Below are 20937 nucleotides of genomic sequence, written 5' to 3'. Positions count from 1 at the left end.
GATTCAAAAAAGTTGAGAATCGCTGGTCTAAACATACAACTTCTGTGTTGCTGTTTAAATTATCAAATTAATTTTATATGAAATCTCAAATTGCTCCAAACCAACAGAGCTTGATGTAGTAGATGCTAGTCATGCGCAATAAAAGAAAAAAAAATGAAATAGATCAGCTTTTGATTGGATAAATTATAGAAAGACCTTGTTTACTGGCTGCCTCCTTCAACTCTTTTGAAGTTATGGTGGTAATGAAAAAAATGACTTTGTGACCCAGGTGTGCATTTATGACCTTCATAGCATCTCTATCATGTTTGCCATTAGTCAATTTATATGCATTGTCCTATGCCTCTCATTTTTGCTTCCCAGAGTTCATTTCAAATAAGCAATCTCTTCCTGAGCTGTTTTTCTCTACACTGCAGTGCTTCCCCAAAAGATGATAACCACAAGTTAACAAACTCAGCTCTGTAACCTTAATTCACTGGCTCCCAACTGCTGCCTGTAACTGACAAAATTTCAATTACTTTCACATTTCTGATTGGAGCTGCTAGTACACTAGGCAAACAGCCCGTGCTCTTTCTATGTGCATTCTCCACTATGGGCCTGTTTACTCTTTGGTAATCCCTTCCTTTGCGGTGAATGTAAATTTAAACATAAATTCTCTTCTTGCTAATTATCCCAGTGCTGGGATTAAGATTCCAAAGGGCAGGAGAGTGAAAGGGTAGGGAAAAGGAAAACTATAGTATAGTCATGGTTGCTTAGCAACCGAGATGCTGGTCCCAACTGTAATCACTGGACAATAATTCCCTGTATAGTCTAGAATGAAAGGCAAGACAATTTAATTCTTATATTATCACTATAAAACAGAGTTGCATATCCCAAATTGCAGAACCATGTGCATCCTTTCCCAAAAAACCCTTGGGCTGGATAGTCATCAAATTACAATGATATTAATAATTTAAAAATTACTACAAAATATTTTTTTCATCCTGTCCCCATTTTCTTTTTAATCACAGCCCCTAAAGCACCCCATTCAAAGCACAGGCACAACTTTCAGGCCAGAAAGAACATTACATACCCCAGATAAAGTCAACTCATGTTGATTCAAGGACAAATTTATGTGGCTTTCTTGGGAACAACAGGGAAGTAATTTGCCATTAACTTCTTTTAGCACTTATTACTTCCTAGTTCTGGCTACATGTTTTGGTATTTTCTGGTGATCTCCCATCCAAGGCCAACCTTTATGAGATCACCCAAGTTACCGGATATTTAGGCATACCCACTGGCAACATTACAAATTAACTGCAGCAACAGATGGTTAAACTCTGGTCCTGCACATAAAACTGGAACCTGACTTGTTTTAATGTTTATGAAAAATATTTTAATACAGCTATTATTTCAGATGAGGAAATCAGCTGGATTTCTGGAATGCATAAGCAGGGGGCAGCAGTAGAATCTGTTATTAACCCACGCATAAGGCAATTATATTTGAGTTAAGAAGGGTCCTGGACAGCAGGAAAATTAAGAACTTCCCTTCTGCCCAGACTTCAATCCTAGGAAGATGCGTTGCTGTTAACTCTTCCATTGTATACGAGGTCAGTTCAGCATTACACAAGACAAATAAAGACACGTTTAATTTTATTGGCCAGCAACATAAACCACATTTAAGCATGGTTAATATATACAAATATTTTTAAAAAGAAAAAAAAAGAGCAGGCACAGCTTACCAATCAGCATACCTGGTCTGCTTATACAATGGCACTATATGATTCCCAGAAAGAAGGGAAAAAGAAAGCCAGCCAATGTGCATGTACATTTCAGTAGTCAAATATCATTTCAAGCTATCTTAGCAGTAGTTAGTTAATAACCCATTTCTCAAGGAACACATCCTGTCATACTCAAGAAATAATTCACCCTTAATTCTAGAAATGAATTTCTGTCAATAATTTAAGACCTGTCAACCTTTACAGTGAGAATAGCTTTTCCCCCCTCCTGTGTGAATATTTATACAAGGCAGATCTGTCTTCTCATCTTCGCATTTGTCTTCTGAACGTTCGTCCCTTGGACTCAAAACAACAACATGGAAGTTTCAGAACAGCATGAGTTAATGTTAGGTGCTTGCAGTAAGGGTTTACAAAAGGATAGAGAGAGAGAAGAGAGAGATTTTAAAAAATACTTCCTTCCACCTTTCCTTTCTCTGGGAGAATGAATAGTGATTTTGCAGTGGGGTAGGGAATATTGGCACTCAAAGTAGATTGGTTCTGGATGAAAAAAAAAAAGTCCCAGATCGTGCGACTTCCCTTCTTGCCAATTCTGTCAGAAGAACCAATAAGGGAAGCAATGGGGGAAATGGAGAATGATACCAACAGCTTCTAAGTAAACCACACATCACTTTCTCTGCTAGGCTCCAAAGTATCATAGACCTTACAGGCAGTAGTCAGTTAAACAAGGATAGGTAATCCGGTGGCCCCCTATCACTATGGACTGCATTTCCTATAAAACCCAAGCGGCATGTCTAATGGCCAGGGATTGTAGAAACAGCAATGCACAGTGAACACTTTCAAAAGCACATTTGAGTGCCCACTGCTGTGGATGAAGGGTAAACAAGCATTAACTAAAGAACTTCAAAATGGGATGTATTGAAGGGGCAAGAAATATTCTAGCAATGGATATGCTAACTGGACCCCAAAGGATAGGCATCTTCTCTAGGAATTCTCCATGTGGATGAATTCTTGGGAAATCTAATAAATCCAGTGATGGGAGCCAATGCGTGGTCAGCCTCCTCAACAGCATCAGATGGAGGAGTATCACCATGGCTGCAAAGAGGTAGTGATCCCTTTTCTGCTTTGCTGATCCAATTTTAATGATCACTTTTTAGAAAAGACACCACCGTCTCAACATTTTTTTCCCTAATGAATCTCACTCATAACGTTAAGGTGATCAAAATTTTGGATCTCTTCCTATCGGATCATATCTGGCTGGTCAATGAGACTTTCATATCAGTCTTCAAACTTGATAATATATTTTTCCCCAATGAAACGAGATGTCATTCTGGAAATGGATCTAATTCTATGAAGAGTTACTACTGCATTCCGCAAAGTGGGATTATCTCAACATCCTTCCTCAAGCAGGAAATCAGTTTTTGATATATATATTTTTAAGTCCATTTTTTTAAAATTATGTGAACAAAATAATGTCTTCCAACACTGGCTTTGACAAGCACAAAATATTCTTCTTCTCCAGGACAAAACTATTGCTTGAAGGGGGAAAATGTGCAGGGAACCTTATTCATCCATCCCTGGGTAGCATCCTGTAGGGGGTCAGAAGCAAAGATTTTCCAGTAGGGTTATCTATTGGCAGATAGAGCTACTCTCTTGGGTAAGATGTCATGAAAACTTCCATATAGACATTGTACTGAGGAAAAGGAAGAAAGCAGTTAATGCATGCACACAATACTTAGTTGTCATATCTCGGAGCTCAAAGACCTTGATTGATGATTTGGGAAAAGACAAAGGCACCGTGTTCTTGGGAACTCTGAGGATCTCTTTCAGATTGTGTGCTTGTAAATAATTCAACCAGACTGCATTCTATAGCTCCATTACATTGGAGTGAGAGAGAAAAATGACTTAGCTGAGCACAGAATTCCCTCCTTACTGACTCAAGGAGGACTATTATTTCTGGCAGAGGCACTGGATGATCCCAGAATAAATTCCTTGAAGCAGCAAAGTCCTGGAAAGGTTGATAGTTCTGTGCTTCTGTAGAGAAGGTCAGGGTGATGGGCTGGAACGTGGAGGAACTGAATAGGTGGGCGATCCATGACCTCTTAATAAGGCTCTAACTTCAAGCTATTATACAGACAGCAAGTAAAGCACATCCCAAATATCTAGGAGACAAAGTGAATAGAGGTAAGTAAGAGGAGGGCTATAATATTAAGCCAGAACATCCGTGGTCCCATGCAATTTATTTGTTTATATCCTGCCTTTATTATTTTTACAAATAACTCAAGGTAGGGTCTCCTGCTTGGACGGGGGGATTGGACTAGAGCAGCGGTCGCCAACCTTTTGGACCTCAGGGACCACCAAACTCATAATTTTAGATCCCAGGGACCACTAACTGGTTCTGTGGGCGTGGCCTAATTTGTGGGTATGGCTTGGTGGTCATGTGACTGGCTGGGCATGGCTTGCATGTAAATATTATAAATATTTATATAAATATTGATTTTTTAATGAAAAAAGAGCAACTTTTACCCAAAATCAGGCAAAGCAGGCAGGCAGATTGAGTTGCTCACAGAATCACAGATTCATTCAGAAATCTATCAATCTGCCATTGGCTAGCTCAGTCTGTCACATAAAATTTGCTTGCAAGCAAACTCATAAAATTAACTCACAACACACCATGCATGTAAATATTTTATCCAAAATCAGGCAAAGCAGGCAGACTGAGTTGCTCACAGAATCATTCAGTGATCTAGCTATCTGCCATTGGCTAGCTCAGTCTCTCAAATTTGCTTGCTGTGAGTCTGCACTGAATTTGCTTGCAAGCAAACCTTCAGTACTAAGTGAGGTTCGGCTGTGCTTAGCTAGAAAGCAAGAAATCCAACCATTTCCTGCTTCCTAGCTAATCTAAATTTCCTGGCAGAGCAAAACAGCTGATGGTCGGAAAAAGGAAAAATAGCAACTTAGCAGACAAGTTTACCGGGTAAGGACTGAGTGGGCGGGGAGGGTTCCCGTGGTCCAAGTGGACTGAGCAGCCTTGTGTTTCTGTGCAGCCTGGATTAATTGCCTTGGGGGGGTGCTCTGGGGGTGAGATTTCTCTGCGGCCCATCAAAATTTTCTCAAGGCCCACCAGTGGGTCGTGGACCGCTGGACTAGATGACCTACAATATCCCTTCCAACTCTGTTAATCTGTAAACTTTCTTCCTCCTATTTCCCCGCAACGGCAACCCTGTAAGATGTGTTCAACCGAGAAAGAGTGATTGGCCCAAAGTCACCCCAGCTGACTTTCATGGCTAAGACAGGATTTGAACCAACAGTCTCCTGCTTTCTAGTCTGGTACCTTAACCACTAGACCAGGGGTGTCGAACTCATGTCGTCATGGCGGCATCATGTGACGTATTGGAACTTTTTCCCCTTCACTAAACCAGGCGTGGGCATGGCCAGCATGTGACACATTCACACATTCAGCCCACAGGCTGAGAGTTTGACAGCCCTGCACAAGACCAAATTGGCTCTTGGTTTAAATCAGCATTTCTCAAAGTTAGCAATGTTAAGATTTTGATTCCCAGAATAATATGGATTGCTGCAATTTTATATTAATTTTCCTAAAATCTATGACTGCAAATAAAGGTTTCAATGTTAACTCCCAGAATTTCCAGGCCAACAGTTTAATGGGGATGCCGTTTGTTGGAGATGGTTAACAGGATAAGAATATTTCACCTGTGTACCATTGGTCTCTTATTCTTAGCTCTTACAAACTTTTAAAATTTTAATTGTTTTTCTATTTATCTTTTTATCATTTATAAGCCAGCCAGAGTCATTTTATCAGTGAGATGGACTGCATAAAAATTTAATAAATAAATTTAAATCAAATTATATTGTATAATCAGAAATGCAGAGGGTGCATTTAGGTGGATCTATAAGAAGGAACTGGAAATTTTCTCTTGGTGAGTCATGGGGTAACTGAACAGGGTGGCAATGAGCTTTTAAGACAATATATTATGCATAGGGCCATTTCTTTCTATGGTGTTGTAAGAAAGCAAAACCTGGATTACATCCAGGGATGGGATGCAACATTTTTTACTACCGGTTCTGTGGGCGTGGCCATGTGACTGGGTGGGTGTGGCTTTCCCTCCCTGGTGTGTACGTGCTGCACGGACCCCCTGCGCTCCATTTTTTTGCCTCCTGGGCCTCAGGGAAGTCTCCTAGGGGGGCGTTTTGCTCCAAGAAGGCTTCCCTGAGGCCCAGGAGGCAAAAATGGAGCGCAGGGGGTCCGTGCAGCACATATAGCAGTAAGACAGCGAGGGGGATCCCAGCATAGCTGATAGTTGGAACAGCTGATCATTGGGAGGAAAAAAAAGAAATATCGTAAGGAGGGGCGGGGCGGGGTAGTGCAGGGAGAATGCAGTCAGCGATGCATGCGATGTTGCACATGGGGACTGACTGGGCAGGGAGGCGCAGGCAGAGAGGGGCGGGGCCAGCCAGGGACACAATTTGCCAGTTCTCCAAATTGGACAGAATCGTAACAACCAGTTTATAGAACCAGTCCGAAACAGTAGAACCCTGCCCCCGATTAAATTATAGTGTACAGATGCTTTTTAACAAAAATTCTCAAGTGAACTGTATTGTTCTTAGAAGAATTGGACACTGTCCAGCATTTTCACAGCAGGCTACCTTTTTTACTACAAACAAAAAACTAACACTCTCTAAAGTTATTTGAAATGTGCAGGGAGGAGGAAGATACCCAATGATGGAAAAGTACTAATTTCCCAGGCACTGTAATTATCACAGTGGATGACACCTCTGATGAGGGGAATTTGTAGAAGCTGTTCAAAATCTCTCCCTTCCTCGGGAGTTTGCAAACTGATTTGTTGCTGTACTACATTAACACCAGAGGACGCTGTTTGACTGCTCTACAAATTTTCACATTTCTTGAAAAAGACACTTTCTAGACACACAGACACAGAAACAAGAAAAAGGGAAAAAATAGATTGATGGAACCTCCATATACACATTATACGAAGTGCAATTTAAAATAATTGAAAAATTCAACTGCCTCTTTTTTTTCCCACTGAGGTCTAGATTTAAAAACAGATTCCAATCCATAAATAGGGCTGCTTGTATCATTTTTAACCCAGCATCCGAACAACATGAAATCACATGGCTATTCATATACAGTAGTAATCTTCTTTAGGCAGGAAAGTTTTTAGATGGTAAGAGAGTATAGGTCTTCAGAGCCAACTATCCTCCTTTCAATAATGAAATAATTTTTCTTTTTTTAAAGCAGGGATAACATTTTTGCAGAGTTTCATAGAGTCCTTCTTTGCCCTGGAGGAACACACAGCCTCCAAGAGTAAATGACAGCCATAAACCTTCACGATCCAGAAATACTTGATTTCAAAAAAAGACACAAGGGTGAGAACATTCCAGCGTATATATATATAGTGTAGATGAGGTTTCAGTTTAAACTATTTGCTATTGTAAAAATATAAAGTTAAGTTCAGGTCAACACCTTTATGTATGACTGGAGGGGTATGTGTGTGTGCGGCCTGGGTGAAGATATAAAAAATAACAATTGTTTCAATATTTTAAAGTTATTTTTGACAGGAATTTGTTTATATTTATCTTCCAAACCATGATCTATCATCTATTGTAGTGCCAGGTGTTTTTTAAATGTTTTTAATGTGGTTAATTTTACAGTTTTATTACGGTTTTTATGTTGTTTTTACTTTTGATTGGAACCACCCAGAGTTGGACATAAGATAGAGGGCTCCATAAATATATTTAAATAAATAAATACCCATGCTTCAGTACATTTTGGCCACAGACACTAAAAACAAAGGTGATAGCCATGATGGATGAAAACAACTTATTAAAAGCATACACTGCTTTAGTTGAGGTACATATAAAAGCCACAATGAATCGCGCAGTTCACTTATTTAAAAATATTTATTTATTCAAAACATGTATATAGCCTCTCATCTTATGTCCAGTTCTAGGTGGCTCCAATCAAAAATGAAAAATGACACAAAAACCATCATAAAACTGTAAAATTAACACAATGTCACAGGTCTATAAGCTTTCTATCACTTAATCTTGATTTTATGATACACTTTGCATAATGACAGAACTCTGAATTGACTGTCATTCTGAAGTTTTTTTTACTTAGGCTTAAAAATATACCTTTGAAAGAAATATAAGATTCCATGTTAGCTTCTCCTTGAAATTTTATCAAATTCATTAAAATGGGTGGTGCTCTTGAGAAGTATTTTCTATTTCTAAGGCAGGGGAATAAATAAGATTTCCTTTTATTACCATGCAATCTTCAGCAAGGTTCCATTTTAGTAAAATAACACCCTTTCCCCTACTTCAATTAGGGGTAAGCTGGATTGCTGGTCCTCTTTTAGTACCAATTTTGGTTACGGCCTTCCAGTTACCAAGCACCACAACAAAGTTGCCTTTCCAAGTGGCCTGTCAAATATGCATAATTCGGTCTTTGCTATTACATACCTGGACAAATGCAATGCTGAGTCCCACCGCTCCAATAATTATCAAGTGCTCCTGGATAAAGTTTCCCAGCTTAGTGATACAGCCACCCTGGGAATAAAACATTGAGATTATGGTACTTTTCATATCTATCTTCTGAAGGTGGTTTTATCTTCTCATGCTTCACATCCTTCAAGGCACAAACTTATGAATGGATGAAGTAAAACACAGGCTGATACTTGTGCCAAAACTGTCATCAGGTTAAGAATCATCCCCATTCCCCACTATGTCCTGATTAAGCTTTCTATACAGCCTTGTATCGAATGGGTTTAAAGGAGGTTCAACTAGGAGTATTGGGAAAGCAACGGAAATCATCAAAACCATAAAAAAGCCAAAGTTATAATATTTTGGACATGTGATGTGACACCCAGAAAAATACGGCACACTTCACTTAATCCTCTCCAAGGAAAGATTGAAGGCAAATGAGGTCCAGGCAGAAAAAGAACATGGCTTTAAAATTTAAGGGACTGGTTTGGACAAAACAGCCCTTTTTCGTGCAGCTGTTGATAAAAATACGATCACCAACATGATCGCCAATGTCCAATGATGGATATGGCACAAGAAGAAGAACCAGGAGTATAACCCTAACCCTAACAAAGTTTGATACCTAACCTGGGATCAGACAAGCCTAGCTGTCATTTCTGGAAAATAATTGCATTTGATGTCTTGTCTGCTTCTCCCTCAGATCTTCCATGTTCTTGCAGGCATAGAAACATTATCAGGATAAATGGTTGCGTATTATAATCCAAGCATAATCCTTTTTTTTTTTTTTACAAAAAACTAGGGAATGTCCGAATGTTCATTATTCATTTCACAACCATGCAGCCCAATAGTGGTAAGATATGCCCCATGATTTTAAAACTGAGCCAGCAGAAAACACGCTGAGATGATCTAAGGTCAGATCTTTCTTCGGCCATGAAGCTGCTAGATGCCCTCAAACTCATTGCTATTTAGCCTCATGTTTCTTACAATCTCATTCTTGCAAAGATAAAAACAAGTGGTTATGTTTATGACAGGAATCATGAATTGTCCCTTTCCTTCTTATCCTCCTTATCAATTACCTCCCGGACTATACGACTGCAGCGGAATAAATTAAGTAGTATAACGCCCAAAGTAGTTTTTCTCCTTATGTTCTCAACCTATTTATGGCAGGTCAGATTCAAATACTGGCTGGAAGCAAATCTCATCAAGAGGAAATGGTTCATTATTGTTTCTAAATCTTTCGGAACAGTACTTATTTTACGGGTTGTATGGAGTTGCCCTGTTGAGCATTTGGAGCAAAAAAAAGAAAAAGCCAGAGTCTCGTGATAACTTTAAAATAGCCCAATTTATTATTACCATTTAAACTTTCATGAATTGGAAGAAGTGATTTGCAATCCATGAAAGCTTATACAATAATAAACTGGCCAGTCTTTAAAGTAGCCCAGCCATCTTAGTTATTTTTTTAATTATACAGCAGCAATGAAGAGAGAGAGAGAGGAAATAGATGCAGGGAAAAATATAAGGAAAATTCAGATAAATGTGATGGAATTTTCCTTCAGAAGAGCCTCTTTCCCCGACATTTTAGATAAAGGGCTTAAAAAAAAAAGGTCCCCCTGGATTCAGCAGTCAGCAATTATGTCCTGAGGCAGAGTTTGGTCTGCCTCTGCATGACCAAAAAACAAGCTTCGTTGCAGAAGTTATTCATGTGCCTTCATGTCCCTTAATCCTCCTCTGAGCCCCACAGAAAGGGACTGCTTCATCATCATCATCCAGCAAAGTATCCTAGAGGCTGAAAGCATCAACCAGCTTGGTGGAAAAATGAAATTTTGCACTTAAATTGATTCTAAAGGACTGGAGTAGAAATGGGCACTTTAAAAATACACACACACACACACACACACACACACACACACACACACATATATACTTCTCTATTTTTCACACTGAAAAGCTTATGTGCACAATAAAACAGAAGAAAAATACTCTTTAGGGTAAGTTCAGTTTTAGATATTTCCATTTGTTTTCTTAATAACAAAAATAGGTTACCACTGTTTTCTTCCAGAATATTTCTCTCATTACTAGCATATAGTCCTGGCCTTCCCTCTTCAAATACTAACCATACTGGCTTAGTGAAGATCAGAGAGGTGCAGGTGCCTAGCTAGGCTAAGCTTCTTGGCCTCGTTTGCCAAGAAGAGTAGGGCCAGCCCTGCTACGGAACATAAGCATCTATTTGCTTAGATGTTTAGAATAATATAATCAAGATAAATACAGATAGTCTTCAGCCTACGACCACAATGGAGCCCAAAATTTCTTAAGTGAGACATTTAAGTGAGTTTTGCCCCATTTTATGACTTCTTTTTGCCACAGTTGTTAAATAATCGCTGCAGTTGATAAGTCAGTAACCCAGTTGTTAAGTGAATCTGGCTTCCCCATTGATTTTGCTTGTCAGAGGGTCGCAAAAGGTGATCATATGACCTTGGGACATAGTAGCTGTCATAAATATGAGTCAGTTCCCAGCATTCTGAATTTTGATCTCATGACCATGGGGATGCTGCAAAGGTCATAACTGTGAAAAATGGCCACAAGTCACTTTTTTCAGTGCCATTGTAACATTGAACAATCACTAAACGAACTGTCATAAGTTGAAGACTACCTGTACTGTGCAGGGGTGGGGATTCAACTGGTGTTACTACTCGTTCGGTGACTATGTTTAGCATGCGCACGCGTGCTTTGCACACACGTGTGTATGTGTGTAATACACCTTAAGCTGTGCCGCCCAGACAGCTGAAAAGTGCTGCGCGCAGGTGCACAGCAATTGAAAGGCCTTTTTCCCTGCTTTTTCAACCTCAGCTGTGCCGCACAAAGTAGCTGAGGTTGAAAAAGCAGGAAATAGGACAGGTAAGAGCCCGGGTGCAGGTGGGTTCAGTGTCTGCTGCTCTTCAGAGCTACTGGTTCTATAGAACCGGGCAGAACTGGTAGCATCCCACCCCTGGTACTGTGGTATAATTCTAGATGGAGGTTGTTATGTTTAAATGCATAATGACCAAGATATGATTGATCAAAGACCATAATTAATCAAAGGTCTCGGTGTTTTCTTAACATAATGATAACAGGAGAGGGTTCAGGTTTGTTTGATTTCTTTTTTTTTTAATTTTTACCTCTTTGTAGATATTTGAAGGATGATCTCTTCTACCACATGCATCAGTCATCGTCTTGCAGCAACTATCTGGGACCTTCCTTCCTTCCTTTTCAACTTTGTACCAATAGCTGTCACTCCAGTCTGTATAATTATGACTGCCGCAGCACTTAAACTGAAAAAAACACAAGCAATAAGACAGTATGAGAAAACCAAAACTGCATGACGTATTGGTCAAAGTTACAAAATTATGTTTCTTATCTTAGACAACACGTTCTTCAAGTATGTACAACTTGTGGCGACTTTTCAAAAAAAGGTCAGTACACAACAACCCACCAGCCAGACAACAAAACAAAAATGTTTTGTTTTTAAGCTTCTTGTTGCCATTATGTAGTTACAAGGCTATGCATCTCTTCCCACAAGAAGCAGTAAAGTTCACTTTGTTTCTGGAAGCTTTACAATGTCCCTTTTCAGTTTGGGAATGAGAAAAATGTGTATCAGTACAGTTTAGGAATCCAATGTTTAAAAAAAAAGAAAAAGAAAAAGCATCTTCTAAAAAAAAACTGCCCTGAAATCAGCTCTCTTCACCTCCCTTTGCTCAGTTGTTCTATTAAAAATAGAATTGATATTAATATAAAGGAATAGATATATATGTACTGTATATATAACTAAAATGTATGTAAAGCGTATGTATACCGATACTGAAAAGTTGCAAAGAATGAAAATGGTGTTATGAGGAAAATCGTTTAATAAAAATTATACTTTTTAAAAATAGAATTGTTATTATTATAAAGTCCTACATGGCTTGGGATCCATGGGGGACCATCGTTTTCCAAGAGTCTCTACCTGTCCAATTAAGTCAAGCAGAATGCACATGCTACAGTCGGCCAAATAATGTTGGCTGACAGGGACTTAGAACATGGGCTTTTGCCTCAGTGGTCCCTGCTGTTTGGAGCATCGTCCTTTCAGAGGTCAGAAGGGCCCCGGCCCTGTTGGGTGTTTCATAAGGCCTTAAAAACTTGGCTATGTTCCAAAGCCTGGGGTGTCAAGGGCTCAGTTTCCTGGCTGTATTGCTAATGGGCCAAATAGCTTGTTCTTGTGTATCTTGAATTGGAGGTTTCAATTTTTTAAAAACTGTTTTTAATGTTATTGCTTTAAAATGTTGTTTTAATGTTTAATTGTAATATATTTTCTGAACTGTAACGGCCCAGTGACTGAGAAGAAATTGAACAAATAAATGAATAAACTCCCTCTGAGAGCAATGTGAAGAAAAAACTGAACTACCCTCTGGCATGGAATACTTCTTCTCTGTAGAGGGATACCTGGAACTAATGAAGCCTTAAGCTTGATACTGAATGTTAACAGTTTCTTTCAGTAATGTTGGAAGATATTAGCTCCTACTGTTAAATGTAAAGCCATGCTTGATTGTGCCACTTTTTCTTCGTATCCGTATCAATGAATAAATCACTTTAGTTTTTCTCACATCAAGCTACACTCCCTGCAAGTGAGATGATATATAGCTGGGTGTGGAAGAATCATTGCTGAAAAATGTAATTCCCTGTAGAGACATGGCATGCTCAAGCATTTCTGCTCAATTACGGTCAAAAGGAATCTCCTCCCTTCCTTTTACAGTCTTTTTCCATCTGATATCACGATTACACATAAGTATCCCAAGCTTCCAGTTTGTGGCATGAATCCAGAACCTATATATGTATTTTCTCTGAGCAAGTTCAGAGCAACTTATTCCCTGTGCTGTTAGGCAACAATCTCATGCATGTTGGGAAGTTAATTTAAATGCAGCTGCATTTATCTCTGAACAGTTTGGAACACGTGCTGAGTGATGCTTCTACAATCATGCACACTTTGCCCTACTGCCCAATGGCAGAATCTTTCAGTCATTGCAAATTCCCTAAGGATAGGTGTTAGGATGATGTTCCTGTTTAGACTTGGTATATCGGTGGCTTATAGCAGCACACTTTCACAAGTGCTGAAATAAAATGGAGTGATTTTATAAACTGAAGAGCAGAAATGACCATTTTCCTATCAGCAGTTTCTAAAAATAAAAAAGATGAATAGAACTTCCTGTCAGTTGGGAAAATGCCCTCAATCTTGTTCTTTTGAATGAATTACTCAGTATGTCCCCAAATCATGCTCACCGTACTTTAAAGTGTTCAGCCACGTCCAATACGATCATCTAAATTCTAAAATAACCAGACATATTGATCGGAAGCCTTGCTGCACTAGTCAAAAGAAGATGAAGCACATCCCCCCCATGCACTCTCTGAGAGAACTGTGTTCCTCTGTTAATTACATGTTATGCCATGCTTCTCTGTAACTGGAGATTAATAGCTTCAAGAAAATTACTTGACAATCAGGAAGTGATTTACCACTTTTACTCAACAAAGGCCCATCTGTTTTTCTAATTTTCTCAGGCTACAGGGCTATTAAATGGTTGAGGGTGGATATAAGAACTGGAGAGGTATTCCAGCGACCTGATCATTAAATAGGACCAGCAGATTATTTTACCCAGTTGATTTTGTGCCTCTGGGATTTGCTGTTTCATGCATGAGGCAAGAGTACTAAAAATACACAGGCCTTGTTGGACCAGGGAAAGTCAACACAGAATGGAAGACACGGGAAAGTTATCTATGTGTGATACATCTACAAGTCCCTTGCCCATATAAAAGATAATTCAAACACGGTTATTTGGTGGAAATGCAGCCCCCTTCAGATGTTACTTGCAGATAAGTGGACCTAAAGCTACCTCTTTCCAAATGTGCACTTACATTCTGGGTAAGTCAATTGGCAGTAGTCAAGTCCATCAGCACTTTTTTGAGTAGTGCTGTTGGGCCTTCATTTGATTAATCCTTTCATCCACCGCTCTGCTGAAAGGAAGGCCACATTATGACTTCTGCAGCCTAATTTTGGAAGTACTGTATCTGCATGAATAAAAATGGACCCAGAAAACATGCCTCAAAGATACCAGTCTGAAGACAGGGGGAAAGTGCTATTTTATTTTCTGCCATAATAGATAGATTAGATAGATAGATAGATAGATAGATAGATAGATAGATAGATAGATAGATAGATAGATAGATAGATAGATAGATAGATAGATAGATAGATAGATGATAGATAGATATAAATATTCAGCTTTCCCCATTTCTTTCCCTAGATGTTAATCTGTATTAATCTCTTAAACATACCTCTTGCTGAAGTTTGTCCACCGCAGTAGTCACTCTCTCTTCTCCTTTCTTCCTATACTTCTTGATTATCGTGTTTCTCAGATTTTCCTTCAGCTCGTTGTTCAGCTATACAGGACAGGACATCAACAACGGGGACAGAAATAAGATATAGCAATATGGTTCTTCAACCCAGTTCCCTACGTAACAATTGTTACCAATATCAACTATTCTGAGAGAATTTTCATGTAATACAAAATGGCTCCTAGGACCTGGGGTCCAATTCGGCAAATATAAATTTGGTAAACCGAGCAAGGTGGATCGCTTGAAATGCTGTGCAAACTGAACTCTAGAGCAGGGGTGTCAAGCTCGTGTCATCGCAGCAGCTTCATGCGACCAGTACTTTTTCCCCCTTCACTAAACTGGGCGGGGGTGGGGCCAGCATGTGATACATCTGGCCTGCAGGCCCTGAGTTTGAAACTCCTGCTCTAGAACAGGGTTCCTGAACAAGTGTCAGTCCAAAACCTGGACAGTAGTTCCCACCATCCCCTACCCAACATGATCATTGGAGAAGGCTACTCGAGGTCTCCTCCAGCTTCTGAAGAAATGCTCAGGGAATGTGTCAATATGTCCTGCTCCTGTTTCTTTCTTTCTTTCTTTTCAGGACTGCTCTGATCTTTCTTGCATATCCTGCCTCATGCTTTGCAAACCAAATAAGACAAAGTAGTTAATTTGGTTAGAACTCTAGAATTGAAAGAGTTTTAAGACCCAGTACTCTTGGTTGCCTGGATTTACTTTTAGAAGTATATTGTGGGCACTGAGAGTGACAATCGCTTATTCAAATGATTATTCAAACAGCACTACCTGATATGTTGGAAGCAAAGAATGGCTTCATCTAATGAAGGACCAGTAGCTCATCAAGTTGTGAATGCCCATTGCTAATGTGGGAAGTTGAATAAGACCCATTATTTTTATTAACCCTGTCAGCCAAGATAATTTAACTATAGATATCAAATGCTCAATCTACAACTTTGCTGTCTAAACTAGTACATTGTTATGCAACCATTTGAGGAGAGAAGCGTATCTAGAAACAAGCCAAGGTTAAGCCAAGGTCAATATTTTACATCATCAACTCAGCAGTAAGCGTTAAACCCCACTTGTCCAATCAGGTAGCATATCATCTTGGCTATCTCCAAATCACCTTTCTATTTGGAAACCAAAGGTTGTGAGGTTTTACAACAGAAAAATCAGGAAAAAATGCAAAACAGAATAGCTTAACAATACTAGAAGAAAACATTTTTAAAGCCCTCCGTTAACCCATGCCATGCAGAAAAACAAAAGCAGATTACCTGTGGGTCGATAGGGGAAAACTGCAGCATCACAAAGAGGCAGCAAAAATAAACACACACACACACACACAGTTTATAGGCATTTTGGAAGAAAGTGCCAGCGAAGGAAGAAACACAAAAGGCAACACAAAAGGTCAATTCCACGAGTCTTTGAAGAGAGGACATAAAGTTTGCCAAAGAAAAATTAGCAGAGGGAGTAAATGAAGCTTACAAGACCAAGATGATTCCCACAATCACTAAAAATCCATAAAGAGTGAAGATGTCAACATGCCATGTCTTCCCCCCCTTTCCTGCCCCCATCATCAATGCTTGCCATGCATTCCTTTAGTTTCCAGCCCATTTTCACATACAGGTAATACCTCAGATTCTACGACCTGCAAATTTCACAAAGGGATGGGATCAGGATTTCCTAGTGATTCCAGCAGTACTGTATTTTATTTCACTAGCATTCAGTCTACTTGTCTTTTCAACGCCTGACATTTTAATGCTCCTAATCCCTGTATAAATCATAGCATTTCTTTATAATCCATATTTCATTATATTAGAACCTAAAGTGACAGTGCATAGTCCCGAATCGAGCCATGACCAAACTGTTAAGCACCTACAAGTGGTAAACCTCCATGCTTTTCCACCTGATCTGATCCACTGCACTGTATTTGCATCGTTTGTGATTTAGCATGCTGTGGAAACTTGAACATTTGTGTTAGCTTGCCCAAATTAGTTTATCAGTTTGGGCACAGCTTGTTATACAAGCAAAGATACCAAGCAAACAGGATTTAGCTTGTGTGAACCAAAGTAACTGTGTCAGGTCTTCACATTCAGGTTAAGGCTGGTTTATTTTTTAAGTAGTAAAACTGTTGCAAACTCACTCTCTGGGATGCAAAGAAAAAAACAACCCAACCCACTACTGATTAGATCGGCAGTCTATATATATATTATGAAAGCATGCACCAATCAGGACAATATTAAAAATCAGACTACGACCAAGCTTTTTTTTTTCTTTTATTATTTGTAAATGGCCCTTTAAGGACAGCTGCCCTTCCATGATTGCATTATTTTCCATAGAGCTGTCTCGAGCGTCCAGGTTGGGAGGAGCTCCAGTCTCGGCTCTCACAGGCTGAGCTTGAAATTGAGGAACGCCCCTCACCATCACGTGGTCCTCAGGCGCTCCCCAGTTTTTTGCTCAGCCTCGTGGCAGACAGGCTGTTTTTCTCTTGCTCCGGTCGTTCAGCATTCTAGGCCTTCTTCTCATCGCTTTCTACGTGGATCACCAGCAGGCAGCGCAGGAACTCAGGTTTGAACTCCCCAGGGAGTGTTTTTAATATTCGAACCGTTTCCTTAAGGGGAGAAAACGAGCGCTTCGAGCGCTGCCCCCCCCACCGCTTCGTTTGCCGCCTAATCGCTCCGCGCGAGGCCGCTTCGTTTCTGCCTGCCTCTACTCGCTTTAGCCGCCGTTCCCCCCCCCCGCGAACGCCATCTAGCCCAGGGAACGCTTCCCTGGTTCTCCCAAAGGGTCTATTTCTCCTTTTTTCCCTGGGAGTTTACCGCCACTGGGGCTGCCTCCGTTGCTTGCGGCCTCCATCTTGGGCCCCCTGTGGCGTCCGCCATCTTGGGTATGCCCTGGAACGGCCGCCATCTTGTGAGTGGCCGCATGGCCGTCCGCCATTGAGGCCCTTTTACAGGCCGCAGCCTTAACTGATCATTAGGAAGCCTGGAAGTCTCAGCCTGCCTTTCATTCTACTGACAGGCCTCCTGCAGAAATAGGGCCTGTTGGCCCTGCAGCGTTTTCCCCAGCAGGCGAGGTAGCAGCTCTGCCCCCCCCCACCCCTTCCCCGGTCCGTCCGGCAGGGGTAGCTGCCTGGCGTTCACCTTTTGGCTGATTGGTCTCTGGGCTAGGCCCTGGTTCGTACCAAACCTCTTTTTTTTTTTAAACAGAAAAATTTTTTGACTAAAAGGGGGCGCGGAACGTGCGCTGGGATTCCGGCCTCCACGTAGGCCGCATCCAGACCTGGTTACAGCTTACATTATTTCCTTCTGCCTGCGGCCCCAGGGTCATTGGCTCTTGTCAGAGGCCTACCAGTAGGCCGCATTGTTCCCCTGACTCCTGGGCAGCTCCTGGGACTGCTCAAATACCTTGCAATCCTGCCTTGGTCTCTGGCTCATACTCTCTCCCCAACAAAGGAGTTAGTTGCTTGCCATGTCCCTTCCCCGGTTCGCCCGGCAGGGACAGCTTGGCGTTTATTCTGGCTGACTGGCCCCCGGGCTAGGCCCTACTTCCCAACACGTTGCAGAACAACTCTGTTGCCTTGACAAAAAGGGGGTGCGATACGAGCACTGGGAGTTCCAGCCTCTGCTTAGGCCGTACCCAGACCCGCTAACCGTCTCGCATTAACCAAAAAAAATTTTTCCCCTTTTTTTCTCTCCTCTCCAGATGGCAGACGACAATACCTCTCGTGGCACTTCTCTGAAGGCCAAGGCTAAATCCCACCACCTGCGCAAACAGGCACAGGAACCATCCAAAGCTTCCCAAAGGGATGCCCTCAGGCGACACAGGGCCCTCGAAAGGGAGATTGACAGACGCTCTCATGAGTCAAGCTCTGTGTCCCGGGACCCTTCCGCTCCATCAACCTCCACCCATCCTCCTCTCCCCTCCTCTCCTGCTTCTGCTTCTTCCTCACAGCCTGGACAGGCCCCTGAGGTCACCTTGCCCACCACTGCTGTAGATCCGCACCCGGAGGAGTTTCACCCACCCCCCATGGTGGAAATACCCGAAAACCTGATGCAGGCTATGGAGCTGGCCATCCGGCAAAGGGTAGCGCAACAGATGCAGCAGTTGGCCGGTCTGGCTCCTCGGCCTGCGGCCCCCGAGGCCCTAGGATCAGCGGCCTCGCATGGTCAGGCAACTCCCCAAGGGGACTTAACCTTACCTTTGGAGATGGAGGGGATGGAGGCCCAAGAACCCGGGACCCTACCCTCTTTGGGGACGAGCAGGACCTCGACATGGGGTCCCTCATAGGCAGCGAACTCTTTTCGGGAACAGGCCCTCTAGAGGGGGACATGTCGGAGGACGAGGGCCTCTCTCCAGGCCAGCCCGCTTTTAGCCCTTTAGGTCCTCCTGTTCAAAGCCAGGACTACCTCGGGCCTGAACCCCCTCCCCACCCAACCCAGCGGCGGCAGGGGTTCCTCCCGACTCTCTTTTCTCTCAGCCCGTGGTGGAAACTGAGGTGATCCCTGTCCCGCCCATATTCTCAGACATGGTCTCTAGGCAGTTGGCCTCCTCGGGGCCCCCTCCCCCCAATGCCCAGGACAAGCGGTTTTTTAACCTGGAACCGCAGTTCTCCACCTTGCTCGATCCCCTCCCCGTGGACGAGCCCGTGGTAGGCCTGGCTTCCCGCTCTACTCCCAGCGACTCACTCGAGGCTCTCCAGCCCGAGGACAAACGAGCTGAACTGGCCCTGTGCCGCGCTCACCTCTCTGACGCCTGGGCAGTCAGGGCTTCCATAGCCGCGTCTTTTTTCACCAGGTCTTCCATCAAGTGGCTCCAGCAGCTCCAGCAGCATGTTCCCTCAGCCAATCTCAGGGCGCACCAGGACATTGCCAAGATCCTGGCCGCGGCCGAGTTTTCGGCAGACGCCACCTTCCAGGCGGCAAAGTTTTCCACCAGGGCCATTTCGTCCCAGGTCACCGCCCGCCGTCTACTCTGGCTCCGCCACTGGCAAGCGGACGTTAAAAACAAGGCTAAGCTAGCATCAGCCCCCATCTCTGGGGGGAAGCTATTTGGACCGGTTCTCGACCCATTCCTGGCCGAGACCCGGAACAAGCGCAAGTACCTCCCTTCCCTTTCTAGGAGGTCTGACTTCAGAGGTTCCTCTCCCTCTCCTCGCCAGGGTTCTTCCGTTCCTCCTCCTTTTCCAGATACTACCGATCCTCTCCCTACAGATCTCCCTACCGATCGGAGCCGGATGGGTCCGGAGGTAACTCTTCCAGGAAGCCCTCCCGGGATCCGGGAGAGGCTCGTTCCGTCTGTTCCCGATAATGCAGTCGTCCCCAGGCGCTTGCTTTAAAAAAAAAAAAAGGAGAGAGGAAGGAGTGCGAGAAGGCCAATCTCTACTCCGACCCTTAACCCCTGCTTGCAACAGGCTCCTACCCCAGGAGCACTCTTGTCCTCCTCACCCTGCCCTGGGCAACTGGTCGGCAACACATCTACTTTTATCCCTAGACAAGGCGGCCCTCGGCCAGCTGGGTCCTTGAGCAAAGTCATCCGCCTCGCCGTTGGGTGGAACCGAATCTGGCTCCCCCAGGACAGGCCGCTGTTTGGGAACTCGCCACGTCCAGGCAATTGGTTCCCGGGGCCTTCCTGATCCTAGCAGAGGGGCCCCTCCTTCTCCCGGGTCATGGAGGTAGTCCATTGCCGTGTTCCCCCGGTCTCTAGTTTTAGGGCTCCTCTGCGCCTCCCCTCCACCTCTCTGTCCTAGGGTTCTCCCAGGGAATTCCCAACACGGGTCGATCTTCCCAGTCTCTTGAATCACGGTTCCAGTACACATCTGTTGGCCTCCTTGGCGGGACTGCCTTCTGGACAGCTCCGCCTCCTCTTTAGGCCCCCTTGTTGAGACATTCCAATCTCCAGGGGTTCTCCTGTTGGGCATGCCTTCCAGCGGGTCATCAGGGTTCCAGGAGAGATTCTATACCAGACGGGGGCCCACCCGCAGGACTAACCAAGCTTTGGTATGTCCCAACCTGGACGCTTGAGACAGCTCTATGGAAAAGGGGCGTTGGTTCTTACCTGATACGCTTCTTTTCATGGAGCTGTCGAGAGCGTCCAGCCCCACCCGTAGGCCGTCTGGTGGGAAACCTTGCTGTTCGACCGAGCAATCTAATATATTTTTTTCCTGAGTGTGATGAGAACAGGACCTTCCTTCTCGTCTGCGCAAAAACCTGGGGAGCGCCCGAGGACCACGTGATGGTGAGGGGCGTTCCTCAATTTCAAGCTCAGCCTGTGAGAGCCGAGACTGGAGCTCCTCCCAACCTGGACGCTC

General features: G+C 43.0%; 1 protein-coding gene across 3 annotated transcripts in view; it reads right to left on the bottom strand.

Annotated features, from left to right (window-relative positions):
• Positions 1 to 1612: 1612 nt before the first annotated feature.
• CD151 (CD151 molecule (Raph blood group)) overlaps positions 1613 to 20937 on the bottom strand; it is a 53085-nt gene continuing 33760 nt past the window's right edge. For all 3 annotated transcript variants that reach the window (XM_026706614.2, XM_087920944.1, XM_087920945.1), the window contains exons 5-8: positions 14577 to 14681; positions 11393 to 11545; positions 8217 to 8303; positions 1613 to 3874 (exon numbers count right to left, since the gene is read on the bottom strand). In XM_026706614.2, the coding sequence (XP_026562399.1) occupies positions 3815 to 3874; positions 8217 to 8303; positions 11393 to 11545; positions 14577 to 14681 (405 nt within the window). In that variant the 3' untranslated portion in view covers positions 1613 to 3814. The remainder of the gene's footprint in view (positions 3875 to 8216; positions 8304 to 11392; positions 11546 to 14576; positions 14682 to 20937) is intronic.

This window comes from Pseudonaja textilis, chromosome 1 (assembly GCF_049901715.1).
Source record: "Pseudonaja textilis isolate UNSWEBS1 chromosome 1, rPseTex1.2, whole genome shotgun sequence".
NCBI classification, from domain to species: Eukaryota; Metazoa; Chordata; class Lepidosauria; order Squamata; family Elapidae; genus Pseudonaja; species Pseudonaja textilis.
The sequence above is the reverse complement of the archived record's forward strand: the minus strand, read 5'-3'. Positions and strand labels throughout refer to the sequence as shown.